The sequence below is a fragment of the Tachyglossus aculeatus genome, chromosome 5 (genome assembly GCF_015852505.1).
Source record: "Tachyglossus aculeatus isolate mTacAcu1 chromosome 5, mTacAcu1.pri, whole genome shotgun sequence".
Classification (NCBI taxonomy): Eukaryota; Metazoa; Chordata; class Mammalia; order Monotremata; family Tachyglossidae; genus Tachyglossus; species Tachyglossus aculeatus.
In genome coordinates this window covers 70,781,095-70,803,079 of record NC_052070.1, presented here as the reverse complement: position 1 = coordinate 70,803,079, position 21,985 = coordinate 70,781,095, and the positions used below count along the sequence as shown (strand labels likewise).

At 46.6% G+C, this 21,985-nt stretch overlaps 1 protein-coding gene across 1 annotated transcript in view; it reads right to left on the bottom strand.

The window, feature by feature from the left end:
• The window catches only part of TRIP4 (thyroid hormone receptor interactor 4), a 62,745-nt gene that overhangs the window by 19,666 nt on the left and 21,094 nt on the right, over positions 1-21,985 (bottom strand). The window contains exons 5-13 of the mRNA XM_038747323.1: positions 21,388-21,557; positions 20,113-20,249; positions 15,121-15,333; positions 13,081-13,159; positions 10,590-10,719; positions 7,938-8,153; positions 6,647-6,773; positions 4,682-4,869; positions 362-486 (exon numbers count right to left, since the gene is read on the bottom strand). Of these exons, the coding sequence (XP_038603251.1) occupies positions 362-486; positions 4,682-4,869; positions 6,647-6,773; positions 7,938-8,153; positions 10,590-10,719; positions 13,081-13,159; positions 15,121-15,333; positions 20,113-20,249; positions 21,388-21,557 (1,385 nt within the window). The remainder of the gene's footprint in view (positions 1-361; positions 487-4,681; positions 4,870-6,646; positions 6,774-7,937; positions 8,154-10,589; positions 10,720-13,080; positions 13,160-15,120; positions 15,334-20,112; positions 20,250-21,387; positions 21,558-21,985) is intronic.

The following is a 21,985-nucleotide window of genomic DNA, read 5'->3' as shown; positions in this document are numbered from 1 at the left end:
AGAGGCAGAGGCCTAACTCCAGCTCTGCCACTTTGCTGTGTGATATCAGGCAAATCACAACTTCTTGGTGCTTCAGTTTCCTCATCTGAAAAGTGGCAAGCAAATACCTGTGCTCCCTCCCTCTTAGACTGTGAGCCCCATGTGGAATAGGGACTAGGTCCAGCCTAATTGTCTCCCATTTACCCAGTGCTTAGTACAGTGGTTGGCAGATAGTAAGTGCTTAAATACCACAGTTATTATAAGAGGATGGAAGGGTAAGTAAAACATCACCCTCTGCTGATGCTGGTTTAATTAGTTATGTTTGTCTTCATACTGGAAGAGCTGGGGGTGGATAGGGATGGGGGGAGGAGAGAGGCGTCACCTTTTCCAAGAAGAAGGCGATATGTAGCCTGGAGCTCTGAAATTTCTTGAGGGGAAGGTCTTTTGGCCGTGGCGGCTATCCACAGTCGGCCTCTGTGGGAGGTGTACCAGGTTCGGCCCTCTACCCTAGAAAAGAAAAGAACAAAACACTGAGTAGGAAAGACCCCAGATCACAGATCTTTGTGATCTGTTGGGAGAGCCTGCTTGTGGAACCGTAACCAAAGGGCACTTAAGGGAGAGAAGAAAACTTAGTCTTGTAACCCTTTCTTTCTGGGGAACTTCATTTCCCCCATTTCTGAACGATGATGTTTCCCAGATTGTCTGGGTGCGATTAGGCCTTCTGGAGGGAGATGGGATTAGTCAACAGGAGCTTCGGGGGGAGTGATCCAGCAGTGTGGCCTAGTGGATAGAGCACAGTTCCAGGAGTCAGAAGGACTGGGGTTCTAATTCCGATCCTGCCACTTGTCTGCTGTATGACCTTGGGTACGTCGCTTCACTTCCCTGTGCCCCAGTTACTTCATCTGTAAAATGGGGATTAAGATGGTGAGCCTCATGTGGGACATGGACTGTGTGCAACCTCGTATCTACCCCAGTGTTTAGCAAAGTACCTGGCACATAGTAAGCACTTAAAAAATACCATTGAAAAAATTCAGGACACATGGGGCTTCTTTTCTCCCCCTCCACATGTCTCTTTGAATTGCAGTCAGCTTCCTCCAGGGCGAACTGACACTATGAGTGCTCAGGCCCAAAAAGGTTTTTATGTTTATTGAAGCACGTCCACTGAAGCTTGTGGGATTAGCTAGTCTTCCTCCTCTTACTTTTCTTTTTGGGAGGGGGTTGTTAAAACTAAATTCTTGTGCTAAGTTTCCTGGGGTGGCCTGAGACTACCTGGAACAATCTGGAATTTTTCTCTGGTTCCTCCACCGTTATCCTTGACTGACCAACTAGTTTTCACAGAACACCACAGAGATTACATCTGAAAACCTGTAGAATGGAACCGTGATACCGGAAATTTTGAAGAGCCTAAAATCTAATAGGATTCCACAAACCTCATCTGGGGTACACACAGGAAATCCTCTGCAAAACCTCCAACCAGGGAAACAAGATCCAGAGCAGTTTGTTATCTAGCTTCCTCCATGGAGAAAACACACTCTGGGTAGATGACCTCGAGGCAGAGCAACAGAGCAGATTTAGACGATCCTCAACATTTGACTAGAGTCCTTGAGGAAAAGAACTATGCTTCTTAATCATTTCCCACAGGATGAGGGAAAAGTTTTTTAACATCATTATCCTCACTCTTAGCTAGGTTGGATAGACACCTCCTCTAGAGGGAATAGGGTCGAGTAATTCGCATTTCCTGGATCTCACGGAGCTCTTCCAATTGTGTATTTCTGTCCCCGGAATCAGGGCAAAGAGCTCGGGTCTGGATGGTCCTTTGTGGCCAAATTTCTATCCGAAAATATTCACAGAGCTATTTGTTGGACCATTTTAGGATTAACGAGTGCAGGACGGGGTGATGTGCATCGTTTCACTTGTAAAAACCAAAAGATGGATTCAAAACAGACTGTGAAAAACATCAACAATCTGTCTCTTTCTCTGGCCCTGACAAACTGTTCGGTCATTCGCAATGAGTATGTAAAGACATCTCTGCTTCTGGGAACAGGAGGAATGCAGTGGCCTTCCTGGAAGTCCGGCTGGTCTGCAAAGTCAACGCAGATGGGTGGCAGCTAGAGTACCCATCGACTCCGCAGAGGCTGCATGAAAGAGATTTCACTCACAGACATCTCAGGAGATCCAGGCCCTCTGGGAGCAAAGAGGCAGGTCAGAAATCACTGTCATTAAGGGCGATTCTTCTTATGTGTCCACTAAGCAGGGATGGATTTTCCTCTCTCCCACTCCTCTTTCTAGATAATGAGGTAGGAGGACTAAAAATGATCAGAACACTGAGCAACAGGCCGACTTGCGAGCAAGGTTACTTTCATACTAGGGCATTAACACCCCGGCTGTCCCCCATTTGGCTGGGAAACAACAGTCACACGAACTGCCAAAAGTAGAAAATAAATATGAGAATACTGACGAGATGCCTTATGACCCTCTCTGTTTTCGCCCTTGAAGGCGGGGGTTAAAAAAAAAGGATGCGTCAACAACAGTCACACAAACTGCCAAAAGTAGAAAATAAATATGAGAATACTGACGAGATGCCTTATGACCCTCTCTGTTTTCGCCCTTGCAGGCGGGGGTTAAAAAAAAAAAAGGATACTTCAACAACAGTCACACAAACTGCCAAAAGTAGAAAATAAATATGAGAATACTGACGAGATGCCTTATGACCCTCTCTGTTTTCGCCCTTGCAGGCGGGGGTTAAAAAAAAAGGATACTTCAAGATGGGCAAATTTCTATGTTTTATTTTCTAGGTCATTTCCTTATTATTACTATGGTATTTGTTAAGTGCTTAATATGTTTCAAGCACTGTTCTAAATGCTGGGGTAGATACAAGTTTGGACACAGTTCCTGTCCCGCATTCATTCATTCATTCAATCGTATTTATTGAGCGCTTACTGTGTGCAAAGCACTGTACTAAGCACTTGGGAAGTACAAGCTGGCAACATATAGAGACGGTCCCTACCCAACAGCGGGCTCACAGTCTAGAAGGGGGAGACAGACAACAAAACATATTAACAAAATAAAATAAATAGAATAAAGATGTACAAATCAAATAAATAGAGTAATAAATATGTACAAACATATATACATATATACAGGTGCTGTGGGGAGGGGAAGGAGGTAAGGCGGGGGGAGAGGAAGGAGGGGGCTCAGTCTGCGCTCACATGAGGCTCACAATCTAAGTAATGATAATTGTGATATTCGTTAGGCGCTTACTAGTGCCTGGCACTATACTAAGCGCTGGAGTAGATAAAGGCAAATCGGGTTGGGCACAGGGAGAACACCTATTTAAGCCCCATTTTACAGTTGACGAAACTGAGGCGCAGAGAAATTAAGTGACTTGCCCGGAGTCACACAACCGACAAGTTGGCAGAGTCAGGATTAGAACCCAGGTCCTCTGACTCCTAGGCCTGTGCTCTTTCCACTAGGCCACTCTTCTACTCCCTAATTTTCTACTGGTGATACACATCCGTGTGCTGAGCTCCAGAACCATTTTCATTCAATTCAACCGTATTTATTGAGCGCTTACTATGTGCAAAGCACTGTTCTAAGCGCTGGGGGGATACAAGGTGATCAGGTTGTCCCACGTGGGGCTCACAGTCTTCACCCCCATTTTACAGATGAGGTCACTGAGGCTCAGAGAAGTGAAGTGACTTGCCCAAAGTCACACGGCTGACAATTGGCAGAGCAAGGATTCGAACCCATGACCTCTGACTCCAAAGCCCAGGCTCTTCCCACTGAGCCACGCCGCTTCTCAGGTGGTGGTGAGAGAACCAGGTGGTGCAATTTCCACAAGTGGCTCAGTGGAAAGAGCCCGGGCTTCGGAGTTAGAGGTCATGGGTTCAAATCCCGGCTCCGCCAATTGTGAGCTGTGTGACTATGGGCAAGTCGCCCAACTTCTCTGTGCCTCAGTGACCTCATCTGCAAAATGGCGAATAAGACTGTGAGCCCCCTGTGGGACAACCTGATCACCTTGTTACCTCTCCAGCGCTTAGAACAGTGCTTTGCACATAGTAAGCGCTTAATAAATGCCATCATCATCATCATCATCAACTAAATGGGTGAAAATGGCCACTGGTGTCGATTGATTAATTGACTGACTGGTGTACTGCCAGACCTGGCCAAGGTGAACGTAGACTACAAGGAGCTAAAAGGCAGGGGGCTGGGGAGGAGGGCAGGGAATTGTTTTCCGATTGATTAATGGATTGGGTTGAATGGAGAGCCCAGGAAAGGGCTCGGTAAGGGAAGGAACTTAATGGGGAATGAGGGGACGAGGGGGGCCAAGGTGGAGGTGCTCTCATCCACTCCCCTTCTTCCTCCTTCCCCATCACCTAACCCCTGAAACGCCCACCCTCCGCCCACGATTCTGACACTCCTAAGAAAACAGAGCAGAAAAGGACTCCCGGAATCCTCAGATGGCACAAAATGTCCAGGGTTGGCCGGGAAAAGTGGGTAAAAGATTCAAAATCAGGATTCCTGTTCATAACGCAGTTATTTCACTTCGCTGTGCTTTGATTTGAGGATAAAGTGGGAAATGTAGTTGGGGTGCTTTTCAGAGGGAATGTGCTACACAAACATCGGGTTCGCGTTTAGTCTCACTGTCGCGTCTTTCACGTCACCTGGAAGCCGCAGCCACTGGAGACGTTCCTACTCTTACCGTTTAATTCCTCGGACGAGAAGCGAGGCCCACGGCTGGTGCATGCTGAGGCACCAGCCGTCGTCGGCAATCTCCTGCAATTCTCTATCCTGGATTCTCAGTCTGCTCCGATCCAGGTTGGGCTCCACCTTCGATCCCACAGAATGTAGACTCTTTCTCTGAGGGGCTGAGCCTGTCTGGTCCACCCACTGCAAAATAAGGAGATCGAAGGGCAAAGGTGAACCCTCGGGGTCGGGCAGCAGCCACAAGCAAGCCTTAATAATAATAATAATGATGATATTTGTTAAGCGCTTACTATGTGCAAAGCACCTTTCTAAGCGCTAGGAAGGTTGCAAATTGTCCAATGGGGGGCTCACAGTTTTAATCCCCATTTTGCAGATGAGGTCCTGAGGCACAGATAAGTTAAGTGACTTGCCCAAAGTCACACAGCTGACAGTGTCGGGATTTGAACTCATGACCTGTGACTCCAAAGCCCATGCTCTTTCCACTGAGCCAGGCTGCTTCTCCAAAACCCTAAGGGCCACACTGTTCACACCCTAGGGCAGCTCGACCTTGGCCATCTCTGGCTTTGGGCCGCCAAGAAAAGCCTATCTATTCAAAAGATCGGACAGGCAGCAGACATTTCCATTTCTTGCATCTTAAGCATGTCAACGCTGAGTTACGAGGTTGTTTCCAACACTGCTCAACCAATCAAGAACAGACTCAATCATCTCCATTTGCGGGGCTCCTACTGTGCCCCTAACCAGAGAGTTGGCCACGGGGCAATAGACGGGGCAGCCTTGGGGCCAGCCGAACTATCCCGCATGGAGAGATCCGTCCGGAGGCTTGTGAGAGGAGCACTGAACGGCAACAGCAGAGCTGGGATCTGCCTCTGGATCACTCGCTTTACTTTTCCACAGGGGAAAATCTGCAACTGAAGAAAGGGAAAAGGCTCCCACGCTAGCTTCAGCAAAAGGAGATCACAGGGCGTCCAAAACTATCATGATCATTGTGGTGCTTGTTAAACACTCACGATGTGCCAACCACTATTCTAAGAACTGGGGCAGGTATAATCGGATCAGTCCGTCTTCCGCATGGGACTCACAGTCCAAAGGAGAGGGGAAACAGGTACCGAATCCCCGTTTTCAGAGGAAAAAATCGGGGCCCAGAGAAATGAGGTGATCTGGCCAAGGTCACAGGGCAGCCAAGTAGCTGGGATCGAACCCAGGTCTTCTGATTCCCAGGCCCACTCGCATTCCATTAGGCCACGCAACTCCTCGACTACCCCAGTTAGAATCGGACAACAGCAACCAAGCATTCTCCCTGAGTGGGGCGGATGCTGGGTTCCCATGTCTGGATGAAGCTGGAGAAGAAGAACCAGCTGAGCCAAAGCTCCAGCAAAGAGACAGATGGTTACCAAATCGCCCCTGAACTAATGGCCACCTCCCTTAGGGAAGTCTCAAAATATGTTGCACGACAGCTGGCCAGAAGCAGTCACAAGGGAAACCAAAGGAAGATGGACCAGAGACTAAAGTCACAGACCTCAACATAGAGCTGGGCACCGGAAATAATAATAAAAATAACACTGGTATTTGTTAAGCACTTACTATGTGCGAAGCACTGTTTTAAGCACTGGGGTAGATACAAGGTAATTAGGTTGTCCCACATAATAATAATAATGATAATAATAATAATGTCATTTATTAAGCGCTATGTGCAGAGCACTGTTCTAAGCGCTGGGGAGGTTTCAAGGTGATCACGTTGTCCCACACGGGGCTCACAGTCTTCATCCCCACTTCACAGACGAGGTAACTGAGGCACAGAGAAGTGAAGTAACTTGCCCAAAGTCACACAGCTGACAAGTGGCGGAGCTGGGAGAGATCCCATGACCTCTGACTCCCAAGCCTGTGCTCTTTCCACTAGGCCACATGGCTTCTCTGTACAGTGCCCACAGTGAGATAGAAGAATCCTTTCACAGACACTAACCAGAGGAGCAGGCTGGTGCAGATATGGATTTACCAGAACCCCCAAGGGCTCTCCTGAGGTTCGCTTTAGCTTGGGAAATGGCTTGTTCAAGGCTCCAGAGTTAATGTCCTGGATGGTCTCATCCAGCCTGCAATGAAAAAATCAATCGATCAATCAATAAAATTCAGCAACTATTAAGTAGGCTCACTGCCCACAGCTCAACTCTACAGATTCCACTCCACTCCTCACTCCAGTCCGTACGTCAATCTGCTGTCCGGATCATTTAAAAAGGTTCAGGACACGTTTCCCCATGCCTCACGAGACTCCAGTGGTTGCCCATCCACCTCTGCAACAAACAAAAACTCCTCACCGTCGGCTATAAAGCACTCGATCACCTTGCCCCCTCCCACCCCACCTCGCTACTCCCCTACTGCAACCCAGCCCTCACACGTCACTCCTCTAATGCTAACCTTCTCACTGTGCTGCCATCTCGTCTAACTCACCGCCAACCCCTTGGCCATGTCCTGCCTCTGGCATCTCGTCTAACTCCCCGCCAACCCCTTGCCTATGCTCTGCCTCTGGCCTCGAACATTTCCCCCCTGCCCCATCAAATCTGACAATGACTCTCCCCCGCTTCAAAGCCTTAGTGAAGGCACATCTCCTCCATAGGCCTCCCCTGACTGAGCCCCCATTTCCCCTTCTCCCAACTCCCTTCTGCGCTGCCCCGACTTGCTCCCTTTGTCCAGCCCCACAGCACTTATGCCCATATCTGTGATTTATTTATTTATATTCATGTCCGTCTCCTCCCTCTAGACTGTACGCTCGTTATGGGCAGGGAACGTGTTTACTGTTCTACTGTACTCTCCCAAGCACTTAGTACAGGGCTCGGCACACAGTAAGAACTCAAAAAATACGACTGAATGAATGAATTCCCTTAACTGGTGTCCAACCCCACAAAACACAACCCTCTGATGAGCGCGGCCTAGAATTTCCAGGGCTGGGCAATTACCTACCTTTCCCCCTACCTTTCTACCATCAAACAGTTACGAGTGTCTCTTCGGGTTATTTAAAATTCCAAGGCCCCAGAAAAAACACACACATTCCCATAGGTGGACTGATAAAGCCGCTCAACGGAGAGCTGAGGCAAACGGCCCGGACAGCATTGTCTCAAGGATTCGGATTCCAAGGCAGAGAATGTGGGAAAGCCCTTCGGAAGGCTCATTCTTGAGCCAGATTTGTTTTTGGGCAAATTCTACCCCTCGGTTACTCTCAGTCTCTTTCAGACTCTCCTCTGCTCCGGACACCCACTCACTTGCTGTGATATTCTGCCAGAGTTCCTTGTTCCTCCAGTATCTGCCGGCCAGCAAAGTCGATGGTGATCTTTTTAGAGAGGCGGGAGGCGTGGCGTAGGTCTCGCAGTTCCTGTTCCCGTTTTTGAAGAGCTTCTCGTTCCACCTTGGACAGCCACTGATTCGAGTCGGTGGCAAAGTAATCTGCCTCATCGTCAATGACTTGGGTTCGCCGCACACTGGAGGCAAGGGAGAGAGCACATGCCACCATGAATCAATTGATCAACAGTTATTTATTGAGTGCTTACGCTGTGCAGAGCACCGTACTAAGCGCTTGGGAGAGTACAATACAACAGAACTAGCAGACCCGTTCCCTATCCATAATGAGCTGATAGTCTAGGACATCCATCGGCAAATGGGAACTGATTTCCTGAGAACCTTATCTCCCTAATTTCTGAGGAGTTATAGTTCTTTCTGGGGACAGAGGTTTGAGAGGTGGCTAAATGTGCTCCCTCAACTTCTCTTTTCCTTTAAGCTTCTACGTCCCGGCCTCCCCATTCGCTCCTAGCCTTGAAAGCTTACAGTAGTGTCTTCCAGAGCCATGGTCACCAAAAGGCTCCACTTGTGAACGGTGAAAGCCACTTTCTCCCTTTGATCCTGAGGCTCTGTCAACTTTTTCTGGAAAAGTGTCTATGAGTCCTGATTAGCCAAGAGATTCCTTTCTGGAGTTCCTTTGCATAGCCCCGAGTGAAGATACTACCTAAAGGGAGAAGGTCTTCTCGGTGTTTACTAACACAAAATGCAACACAAAGGGTCTCAGATTATGCTGCCCATGAAGATGATTAAACCTAATGTTCACAAGGAAGCCCTCCTAAAAGATGACAGTGAGTGTCAGTCTCTGTTACTCTGATATAAATTATTTATTTATATTAATATCTGTCACCCTCTCTAGACTGTAAGCTCATGGGGGCTTTTTTAATGGTATTTGTTAAGTGCTTACTATGTACTAAGGACTGTACTAAGCATAGAGGTAGATACAAGCTAATCATTTTGGACGCAGTCCATGCCTCACATGGGGCTCACAGGCTTAATCCTCATTTTACAGATAAGGCAAACTGAGGCCCAGAGAAGTTAGGTGACTTGCCTAAGGTCACACAGCAGACAAGTAGCGGAGCCAGAATTAAAACCCAGGTCCTTCTGATTCCCAGGCCTGTGGTCTATCCACTAAGCCATTCTGTTTCACGTTGTGGGCAGGGAACAGGTCTACCAACTCTGTTATATCGTACTCTCCCAAGCGCCAAGTGCTTTGCATACAGTTAAGTGCTCGATAAATACCTTCTAGACTGCGAGCCCGTTGTTGGGTAGGGACCGTCTCCATACGTTGCCAACTTGTACTTCCCAAGCGCTTAGTACAGTGCTCTGCATACAGTAAGTGCTCAATAAATACGACTGAATGAATGAATGAATGAAATACCATCGACGATGAGGATGATGAATTTGCCAGAGGGCTGGTAAACCAGCTCTAACTGGCTTCCAGGCTAGATTTTAATGTCAGAGGAAAGTGTTCATTATATTTACAGCAGAGATTGTTTTCTGAATGCTTCCCTAGGAGTATTGGCAAATGGCTTCCAGACTCTGGCTTAAAGTTTCACAGACTCTTGGCAGAGAAACAAGTATTACCAGCAAGAGGCCCCCAGGTCAGCTGTAATCAGATCCAGGGGCACCCCTCTCACGAAGTTTTTGGTACAATGGGCTCACGGGCTCAACAGGTGGATTCTCATTTGGCTGTCTAGAAGGTGGGTGCAAAGATGCCTATCTAAGTATCTTTCCTCACTGCTTACTTTTCAAAATGTACCTTGCCAGAAGAAACAGACAAGACAGAGAATGACAAGTGTAGGAACTAGCAGCTAAAGCAGAAAATCCAAGAATCTGTCTTCTCAGGGGGAGCAGTGAGAACTGTCAGTGGGCCAGACAATATGGTGTAGGAGTCAAGAAGCCAATGCAGGGACATTCTGATCTTGTTAATCCTGAATGAGAACCCAAGTTCCATAAACAAAATGTGGATCACACTTTCCAACAGTACTTCTGGTCCACACCCCAATCTTCCCAAGTCCAGGCACTCTGATTTCTCAAGACACGAGACGACTTAGGGAGTTCAGTCTCTTTCCCAAAGAAAGGGTGTGCTCCAGCCAACTACCAGGATCCCAAGTTTCCAACTGGGCAAGACCAAGGACCAAAAAGACAAAAAAGCAGTATTCTCTTCTCACCCCTCTGTACAGAGCTCGGCATGGAACCGGTCTAACCGGCCAGTGAGGAAGAGGATGGCAGTAAGGTAGCTGGAGCGTTGCTGAGAATGTGCGAAGCATACCAAACACGCGTGGTATATGTAAACTGCTCCCCGTGTTCTGTGGGGACTACAATTCCCTGCTGTCCATGGGAAACCCTACTAGATTGTAAGCTCGTCATAGGCAGGGAACGAGCCTGCTAATTCTTTTGTATTGCTTTTCCCAAGAGCTTAGGACAGTGCTCTGCACATAGTAAGTGTTCACTAAATATCCCTGATTGACGGACCGATTGACTGAAGAGCCATGGCAGACCATTTGGAGTGGAACCAAATTAACTGAGGCATTTCTGTTCTGATGGGCACCTGTGGGGTTGTCTGACCCAAATCATACCTGGTCCTATCATACTCTAGCAATTTATCCTTGTGCTTCACTGCCTTCTCCAGACCAGTCTTAATTCGTGATTCCTGACGAGGAAGGAGGTCCTTGTTGGGTAAGTCCACCTTCCCGGAATTCTCAGTTCCTGAAAGGCAGGAAGGGAAGGAAATGTAGTGAACTGAATCTCATGGGTGTACAACAAATACTACTGCTACTATTGTTGGCCCCAATGCATGTTCAAGAATAATCCTAATTCATTTCTAATCATCCCTGTTAATGCTCCCCCCACTGCTTCTTCGGCCTTCCTGAGTCACCTTAGCCCCTTACATGCTCACAACCTCTCATAGGGCTCATGCACATGTCTTACATATCAAATTATTTAAGCACTAATAGGTGCGTAGCCCCTTTACCTTCTTCCTCCACCCTGTAATTTATTATTTTAGTGTTTGTCTCCCCCACTGATTTCTTGAGGGCAAGTATCATATTTACTAATTCTACTAATGGGGAAGCAGCATGGCGTAGTGGATACAGCACAGGCCCAGGAGTCAGAAGGTCACGAGTTCTAATCCTGGCTCCTCCACTTGTCTGCTGTGTGACCTTGGGCAAGTCACTTCACTTCTCCGGGCCTCAGTTACCCCATCTTTAAAATGGGGATCAAGACTGTGAGCCTCAAAGAGGGACAAGGACTGTGGTCCAACCTTGATTTGCTTGTATCTACCCCAGTGCTTAGTACAGTGCTTGGCACATAGTAAGCACTTAACAAATACCACAGTTATTATTATTATCATTATTGCACTGTTCCAGGCATTTAGTACAGTGCTCTGCACACAGTAGGTGCTCAAGAAATACTACTGATAGACCATTCGTTCAGTTGTATTTATGGAATGCTTACTGTGTGCAGAGCACCATACTAGGTGCTAGGGCTCAGAACAATGCTCAGCACTTAGAACAGTGCTTTGCACATAGTAAGTGCTTAATAAACGCTATCATTACTATTATTATTATACTATAACAATAAACAGACACATTTCCTACCCACAACAAGCTTACAGTCTAAACCGGGTGAGACAGACATTAATACAAATAAATAAATTACAAATATATGTATAAGTGCTGTGGGGCTGGGAGCGGGGAAGAACCAAGGGAGCAAATCAGGGAGAAACAGAATGCAGAGGGAGAAAAGAAAAGGAGAAACTTAGTCTGGGAAGGCCTCTCGGAGGAAATGTGGCTTCGATAAGGCTTTGAAGCTGGGGGGAGAGTAACTGTCTGGGATTTGAGGAGGGAGGGCATTCCAGGCCAAAGGCAGGACATGGACTAGGGGGTCGGCGGCGAGACAGGAGAGATTGAGGCACGGTGAGAAGGTCAGCATTAGAGGAGTGAAGTAGGCGTGCGGGGTTGTAGGAGAGGGGCAAGGTGAGGTAGGAGGGGGCAAGAAAGTGGAGTGCTTTAAAGCCAATGGTGAGACCATCAACACTCAGCACACAGAAAAGTTCCAGAAGAGAAATCGAGGGGTTCTGTCATCCCCAAACCCCTCCTTCAGAGCTCAACCCCTAGGAATATCAGCAGCACTACCCACCCCTTTTTTTTAAGGCATTTGTCAAGCACTTACTATGTGCCAGGCACCGTGCTAAGCACTGGGGTAGATACAAACTAATCCAGTTGAACAAACCCATGTCCCACAAGGGGCACAGTGTCTTAATCCCCATTTTACAGATGAGGTAACTGACACACTGATAAGTTAGGTGACTTGCCCAAGGTCACACAGCAGAAAAGTGGTGGAGTTACATTAGAACCTAAGTCCTTATGAGTCCCTGGCTCATGCTCTGTCCACTAAGGCCATGCTGCTTCCTTTCCAAAGGCAACATCAGGGTAACTAGGGAATTTCGTGAAGGGTACCCAATAATCAATATATTTAACAACCCAGAAATGCCTTATTAATTCAAAGCTGCTTAGAAAAACTAAAAAAACAGACTTTTAAAATGTGATCATCAGAGAAAAATCATAATAACAGTAGTTACACCACATACCACACTATAATAATAGTAGTTACTATTATTATGGTATTTGTTAAGTGCTATGTGCCAGGCACTGTACTATGCGCTGGGGTGGACAATGGAAAATTGGAGTGGAAGAAAACCTGGTGCAAAATTATGTTGTATGCACAGGCAGGGCAAGGTTTCATTAAGTATGGGGAAAGTCAATCTCACTGGCATTCAAAACTCCAAGCTGAGACCCAGCCTGGGCAGCTCCTTCTTTCCCCAGGATTTTTCATTCTTTTTAGTCCCCCTGCCTTCTGCAGCCCCCAGCAGGGCAGAAAGGCCCTCAGGGCTCCAGGCCAGGAGCTTAGTCTTACACTGTTCTTCCTTCCAGGCAATTCTTCGACTCACAGGAGGAATTTGGTCCCTCCTCAGCGGAGCTGAGATTTCTAGGAAGATGCAAATGAGCCTTGCTCAGCCACCAACAATAAGGTTCCTCCATCATTAATGAAACCATAGCGTTACCAGACCTGCCATAAGCTTCTTCAGCAGCTTTTGGCTCTTGTTTGAATCCCGCTGCAGAATGTCCTGTTCTTCCCGAGTACACACCTGCAGGGTTACAGCAAAATAGCCAAATTTATAAATCACAGTTGACTAATTCGGGCTGCCCTCTGAAACACCTCCCACCACACTTTGAAGGTCATTCAATTTGAAGGCAAAATGAGCATTAAAATCATATTGTCCTCCCTTTTTGGGGGAAAAAAAAGGATAACTTCCTCTGTGTCATCGCAAAAATCTGCAATCTGTTCCTAGAGACACAGCCATTGTCTCTTTTCACCAAATCTGTCCATTGAACTCCCTCCCAGACTCGCTGTCCACAGCTTGGGCCATGAGCAGAGGCACTGTGGCCTGGCCATTAGAAAGGGGCAGGAACGGCAAGAACTGATGCACTGGGCTCTCTCCTGGCCACACTGTCCAAGCATCTTCCACTGCATCTTCCCTTCTGAAGAGAAAACCACGCAAAAAACTGAGCTTCTTTTAAAAGTGTTGTCAGGGGAATAAGAGGAACTAAGAAGGGGATAGCAAGCAGAATTCTCTGTCACACCTGAAAAACCCTGCAAGGAATCAAGGTCATTCTGTTCTACGTCCATCTGCCTCCACGGCACAGAGTCTAGAGCTATGGGGGCTTCTCCAAAGAGGAAAAGTGTGGCCTAATGGATTGGGAATGAACCTGGGAGCCAGAGGACGTGGGTTCTAATCCCAGCTCTGCCACCTGCCTGCTGTGTGACCTGGGGCAAGTCACTTCTCTTTGCCTCAATCAATCAATCAATCAATCATATTTATTGAGCGCTTACTATGTGCAGAGCACTGTACTAAGCGCTTGGGAAGTACAAATTGGCAACATAATTGGCCTCAATTTCCTCAACTGCAAAATGGGGACTGAATACCTGTTCTCCCTCCTACTTGGACCGTGAGCCCGATGGGGGGACAGAGACTGCATCTAGCCTGACTTAGAAAAGTGCTTGACACACAATAAGGGCCTAACAAATACCATTACAAATTTTAAAAAAAGAATGATTAAAAAAGAGGAAAATCCCATATGTATTTCCTCACCGTTCATAAGGAACTTAATAAGGTGCTCAATTTTTCAGACGGTTCATTCTTCAGTGAAAGAGAGGCCTCGTTAAAGAAAAAGCCGACGGTAGTCCACGCCATCATGACCCACCGCCAGCTCTCCCTCCTCCCCAGCTTCCATCCATTAACACAGAGGGAAGCATTTCCCCTTCAGCTTTCTGAGCAGCTCTTTGTTCCGGTTTCTGTGAGAAAGTCATTAGTTCCACATTCCTGAGGACAGAACCACGGGCACAGCAGGATGGCGAATGAACGCTCCTGTTCTGTGGCCTCTAAAGGCAGACAACCCCCCAACCCCTCCCTGCCAGGGCAGCCTCAGTGGAGCCCTGAAGCTGCTGCTTTCCCTAGGGACAAGAATGGCACCTGGGCACGGTGACAAAACACCCGAGGCCCAGACTTCTCAGTGGGTCGCCCTCTCCCACTGGAGAGGAATGTGATCCACGGCTCTGCTTAACAAACAGTCCCGCTGCTCACGGTCCTTCCAGTTTCACATTAGGATAATAAAGTCGGGCCTTTGGCAAGTTCCTAATAATAATCATTACGGGATTTATTAAGCACGAACTCTGGGCCAAGCACTGTTCTACGCTTCGAGGTAATGGGGTTGGACACGGTTCCTGTCCCCCATGGGGCTCACCGTCTCAATCCCCATTTTATGGATGAGGTAACTGAGGCCCAGGGAAGTGAAGTGACTTGCCCAAGATCACACAGCAGACAAGTGGAGGAGCCGGGATTAGAACCCACATCCTCTGATTCCCAAGCCCGTGGTTCTCCTGCTGTGGTCGACAATAACTGATGGGAAAGGGGAAGGGAGGGGAGGAAGACCAAAAATATACAAGCATGTAGAGAGGAGAGAGATAATCCCCAGGACCTGCATGGTTCAATGGCCTTACACCCAGAACGCTGCAGAGACCAGAAAGGAGGAACTGCCAGCCACCTACCAGAGACCCACAGAACAAACAGGGCCCGGAGCCCTCTTGTTCACAGACGATCCGCCCACAGGTCAGACAGTTGTTGATGAGCTTGTGCTTCTGGCCCAGACACTCGCAGGGGTGGCGGCCGGGGAGCAGGATGGCCAGCCTGTCCTGTCCCTCGCTGGTATACAGGCTGACGTACTTCGTCTTCTTTTTGGTCGAGCTGCTGTGCTCTTGTGCCTGATTTAGAGACAGCAACACACGGCTTTATATACTTAAGTCAAGACCCTGGCAGGAAACCCCGCTCCATAGTCCTCAGTTACTGGAAATTACGCCTCCGAATGTGGGAACACATTAGCTACTTGGGAGAAAGATAAGGGCTGTGCATAACTAGTTAAGGAAAAGTCACACAAAAGAGAAACTAGCAAAAAAGCATTCCATTTTTCCACCTCCTAGAGCTAGAGATAAGATACTCTGAGAGTCCAAGCTCTGAATTATCTTTTCCTGCCTAGAAAAGATATATATAACACATACAGATGTACCAACGCATATTTACATAGCTGTTCATTTACATTAATATCTGCCTCCCGCTCTAGTCTGTAAGCTAACTGTGGGCGGGGAATGTGTCTGCTTATTGTTATGTCATACTCTCCCAAGCACTTAGTATAGTGCTTTGCCCACACTAAGCACTCGAAAAATACGATTGAAGGAATGAATAGAAGAACTAGATTCTTTCAAGGGCTAACAGTGCTGCTGCTCATCTAGCTAAAATGATGATCAGGAGCTAAAGTTCCTTTATAAACAAGGACTCCTGCCCAGGAAGCAAGACCTCTCAAGGCAAACGTGTAAATCCTGTGCATGGTGGAAGTGAGCAGGAAATCTTCTTCTCACTTACAGGCCCAAGAACAGCAGAAGTTTCCATGGTATTATGCTGTACTGCAGTCAGGTCAATGCTTTCTCTTATGAGTGGCAGGGGCTAAATTAATCAATCGTTTGTATTTATTGGGCCCGTACTGTGTGCAGACCACCGTACTAAGCACTGGGGAGAATACTAGAAAACAAAAGTTGGTAGACTCATTCCCTCCCCACAAGGAGCTTCTAGTCTAGAGGGGGAGACAGACATTAAAATAAATTATGGGTAATTATAATCACATTTGTTAAACGCTTGCTATGCGCCAGGCAGCATTCAAAGCGCTGGAATGGGTACAGGCAAATTGGATCGGACACAGTCCCTTATCCCATGTGGGGCTCACGGTCTCAATCCCCATTTTACAGATGAGGCATGACGGAGGCACAGAAAAGTGAAGTGACTTGCCCAAGGTCTCACAGCAGACAAGCGGTGGGGCCGGGATTAGAACCCATGACTTTCTGATTCCCAGGCCCGTGCTCTATCCACTACGCTGTGGGGTTGAGGGTGAGGTGAATTAAGAGTGCAAATCCAAGTGCAAGGGCGATGAAGAGGGAGAGGGAGTTGGGGAGATGAGGGCTTAACTGGGGGAGACCTCCTGGAGGAGATGTGATTTTAATAAAGGGGAGGATGGTAGTCTGTCGGATATGAAGGGAAAGGGAGTTCCAGGACCGAGCGATTGTCATGGCGGGTTAACTGTTACGCGACGACTGGTTTCCAGCAGGCTTTAAAAAGCAATTCAGGCTGTCGGTGCCTCGCCTCAGCTCTGGGTCGGCTCCCTCCCTCCCCACCCCCTGACCCGCAGTGAATCAGGCAACAGTGGCCAGGTCTGGTGATGTGGTGAGGCCCCGACTCCCCGACACTGATAAAATGCCAAGTTATCCTTCCGTATAACCTGACGGCCTCACCTGACCCTCTTTAATTCAGCATCAACTCGAGCCATACGTTGCTCCTGTCTGCAGAGGGACAGATCAACACTTGTTTGGGATTTTAAAAGAAGTCAACTGCTGCAAACAATACATTTTCGAGAAATTACTTTATAAGGACTTTGTGTGCCACCGTTTAATACTAAAAATGATCAGGATTGCATACTTGAAGTCCACAGTGTTTCTCTTTCTCCTCTCTATCCTCCCAATATTTAGTTTTATTTAGTATTACCTGCAATGAGAATGCCACATCTAACAGGCGATCCAAATGGTAAACTACAGCTAAAATATGAAAGAAAAACTCAGAAATAACCCACAGCTTTTCTCTTGTGAAGTTTCAAGAGGAGGTTACTCTGTATGTCTAGTAGACTGTGGCTGCTCTAAGTGCTACCAAGAAGACCAAGAGGATGAAGGCGGAGGTTTTTTGTCATAATTTAACAAACTATGTTTTTGAGTCTGAACAAGTGCCATTTGTTACCATGTGACTGCATTATTCTGAATGGACACCAATCTCCTGATTGAACTGAAAGTCTGGCCAACTGATTATCGTGAATGTACCCCAGTGTTTAGTATAGCCCCTGGCACATAGTAAGCACTCAACAAAATACCATTAAAAAACCCTCCAAAACTGACAGCTGCTTTTTGGGGGTGGTGGAGAATTTTATGCTATTCCCCATACCGGGCTGTCACTCCGCTTGGATTCTTAAGACAGCCCAGGGGGCCTTCCAGGAACAGGGGGAAATGGGGCTGGAGGCTAGCAGAATCCAAAATGCTATCTACCCATCAGGTAGTCCTACAGAAATAATTTTCATGGGGTAGGATGAGTGGAACGCTGCGTATGGCTCCACAATTCTCCTGTTCATTCATTCATTCATTCAATCGTATTTATTGAGCGCTTACTGTGTGGCAGAGCACTGTACTTGGGAAGTACAAGTTGGCAACATATAGAGACGGTCCCTACCCAACAACGGGCTCTTTCTCAATAAAAATCCTGGTCTGACACAAAGGGTTAAATTTGTCCCAGGCAGTTGGTGTTGAAAAGCCTTGCCTCACACAGACGTGGCTGCTCAAAAGGAGTTTCTTCAACCATTCTACTTCCCAATCTGACTCTGCTTGAAGGACTTGGAAATAGAGCAACATCACCCAGTAGAATAGGGCACAGGGAATCAAATCAACACTAAGTCTTCATTTCTTCTTCTCCCACTCCTTTCTGCATCACCCTTGCACTTGGATTTGCACCTTTCATTCTTCCCACCCTCCGCCCCAGAGCACCTTGGTACGTATCCAAAATTTATTTATTTATATTCATATCTGTTGTCTCCCCCTCTAGACTGTAAATTCATTGTCAATCAATCAATCGTATTTATTGAGCGCTTACTGTGTACAGAGCACTGTACTAAGCGCTTGGGAAGTCCAAGTTGGCAACATATAGAGACAGTCCCTACCCAACAGTGGGCTCACAGTCTAGAAGGGGGAGACGGAGAACAAAACCAAACATACTAACAAAATAAAATAAATAGAATAGATATGTACAAATAAAATAGAGTACTAAATATGTACAAACATATATACATATATACAGGTGAGCAGGGAATGTACCCACCAACTCTGTTATACTATACTCTCCCAAGTGCTTAGAACAGTGCTCTGCACATACTAAGCACTAGAAGCAGCGTGGCTCAGTGGAAAGAGCACGGGCTTTGGAGTCAGAGGTCATGGGTTCGAATCCCGGCTCCGCCACATGTCTGCTGTGTGACCTTGGGCAAGTCATTTAACTTCTCTGAGCCTCAGTTATCTCATCTGTAAAATGGAGATTAAGACTGTGAGCCCCATGTGGGACAATCTGATCACTTTGTATCCCCCCAAGCGCTTAGAACAGTGCTTTGCACATAGTAAGCGCTTAACAAATGCCAACATTATTATTATTATTATTAATATATACAACTGATTGACTGACTACAGAGCATTATACTCAGCTCTTGGGAGAGTACAATGTAACAGAGTTGGTAGACATGTTTTCTTCCCACAAAGAGTTTTCAGGCTAGAAGGAAAGATAGGCATGAAATAAGATAATAATAACAATAATTATTGTATTTGTTAAGCGTGTACTATGTGACAGGCACTGTTCTAAGCGCTGGGGTAGATATACAAGATGATTGGGTTGGACACAGACCCTGCCCTACATAAGGCTCAGTTTTAATCCCCATTTTACAGATGAAGGAACTGAGGCCCAGAGAAGTGAAGTGACTTGTCCAAGGTCACATCCCAGACAAGTGGTAGAGCCAGGACGAGAACCCATGACCTTCTGACTCTCAGGCCCGTGCTCTAGCCACTAGGTCATGCTGCTTCTGATATGAACATAAATGCTATGGGGCTGAAGGTGGGGTAAATATCAAGTATTTGATGCATACATGCATAGAAAGCACCAAATGAAGAGGGAGTCCCGTGGCTGAGTGGAAAGAGCACGGGCTTTGGAGTCAGAGTTCATGGGTTCGAATCCCAGCTCTGCCAATGGTCAGCTGTGTGACTTTGGGCAAGTCACTTCACTTCTCTGTGCCTCAGTTGCCTCATCTGTAAAATGGGGATTAAGATTGTGAGCCCCCCCACGGGCCAGCCTGATCACCTTGTAACCTCCCCAACTATGTTAGCACATAGTAAACGCTTAACAAATGCCATTATTATTATTATTATTATTATTTAAAAGATGACTTAATTGGGGAAAGCCTCTTGGAGGAGATGTGAGAACCAAACTGAAGCAAGAAGAGTTAGAGCGTGCTGAGAACCTTGAAATGATTCATTTTTGGGAGTATTCGTTTCTATACTTCATCTCTAAAAATGAAGAAAACAACCCCTCACATCAGAGATCTATGCTAACACCTTTATCCTCCTTGAAGTCCCCCATCCGCATCCTCATTTGTGCTTCTTTTATGAATTTGTGCCTTTTGTTGTCACCGAGAAGTCAGGTGTCTCATCAACCTGACCATAATGATGGACTTGGAAGGTTCCATAATACCGAAATGGTTTCCCCCACCCAGCCCCACTGTCATATACGAGGCTCCCCCTGGTAGATAAAAAGCCATTTTTGGCCAAGTGTGGTCTGTTGGTCTATTTCATGGCTTATTCCTTTCAGCATCATTCCGCATTCATGTTTCTCAGGCCACACTTCTTCCCTTAACAGGCACTCACCTTGGCCAAATCAAAGGGTGTTTTGACTTCCTCAACTGCAGAGTCAGGCTCGACAAAAGCAGGCGCTTCCTGCCTGTTTCTCCCTTTGCGCCGACCCTTCTTCAGCAGGTCCCCAGGTCTCTGACCATCTGAAACCTCTAAAGGTTCACACAAAAAGACAAGTCACACCAATGTTCGGCAAAGAGATGCTGTGACAGTGTTGCTATTCAGCCTTCAGATCGGGGATTAAACCCAAACTGTTTTTCTTCAAAACCAGAATTAAGTCTGAACTGTTGTTTTAAAACCCAAGTTTTTGCTGATCCAAACCTAGAAGCGCAGCAAAATATTCCTAATTATCACCTCAGAACACAAGTTTAACTAAAAGGGATAGATGGTTAGTCATCTGGTTTAGGATTTACGTTGTACCCTGTAATTAAATCTTCGCTTCTCTATATAAAAAAGATTCCAAACACCAGCCCTTGAAACAGGTCAGCACACTTTTGAAAAATGCTTACTTGACTGTATTTAACTTCATTTAAAGGTGAAGTGTGAGCCGAGAGGCAGTGTGCCCTAGTGGAGAGTCCACGGGCCTGGGAATCAGAAGGACCTGGGTTCTAATCCCACTTTTGTCAATTAATTGCTGTGTGACCTTGGGCAAATCATTTAACTTCTGTATGCCTCAGTTTCCTAATCTGTAAAATGGGGATACCTGCTCTCCCTCCTACTTAGACTGCGAACCCCATGTGGGACAGGGATTGCATCCGACCTAATTAACGTGTACCTATCCCAGTGCTTATAACAGTGTTTGACACATAGTAAGTGCTTAACAAATTCCATTAAAACCAATCCCCCCCACCAAAAAAAACCTATAAGCTTTTCCTGTAAATTCATTGAAAAAAGGGGATTTTTTTTCAAGGAAATCAGGATTACTTGAAGTTAACAGAACTGAATTGAAAAATATATAGTTAGGATTTAGGACTGGCTTAATTTTATATGTGGGCAACAAAAGTTGCTCGTCCCTAAAAATGTGTCCTTGGAAATTCACCCATAGAGCTTCGATTGGAGGAGACAGCCCTGGGTTCTAGTCCTGGCTCAGCTACTTGTCTGCTGTGTGACTCTGGGCAAGTCTCTGTGCCTCAGTTACCTCATCTGTAAAATGGGGATCAAGACCGTGAGCCCTACGTGGGGCGGGGACGGTGCCCAAACTGCTCATTTTATATCTACCTCAGCACTTAGTACAGTGGCTGGCACATAACAGCTACTATTATTATTCAGTTTACCATTTATTTGACTCACCATCTTTTTTTCGGTACATCTGAGGAGGGTCGGAAACCGATCCTTGACCATTCCTTTGCCACCGAGTTACGAGCTCTTCTATGAACTGACCCTTTTTACCCTCGTTTCCTTGAAGGAGATCGGTGACGTACTCACGAATCTCGTCAGCATTCTCAATTGACAAAACATACCTAAAAGAGGGAAAACGGCCAATGGAAGGTTTTTTATATATTAAGAGTATGCAGTCATTTCCGTTGTTACGTATTTTCATTAAGTAACTTGGATGTCATGGATATGTTTACAATATTATTAGGAAATGTTCTTCCCACAGTACAGAGCTGGTCTGAATATAACACCACCCACGTCGGCACAAGTCGATTCATCAAAGGAAGAAACGGGAAACGCACACATGAAGCTCGTTGTGGGCGGAGAACGTGTCTGCTAAACATTGTACTGTACGCTCCCAAGTGCTTAGTACAGTGCTCAGCACATTGTAAGCACTCAATATCACTGATCGATGAGGCAATCGACTGCTTCCCTTTCCCAACCTCCGTCACAACGTTACTGCAATGACCGTACGTTACTTTGTGTTTTTACAACTTCACAGTACTTGATAGCA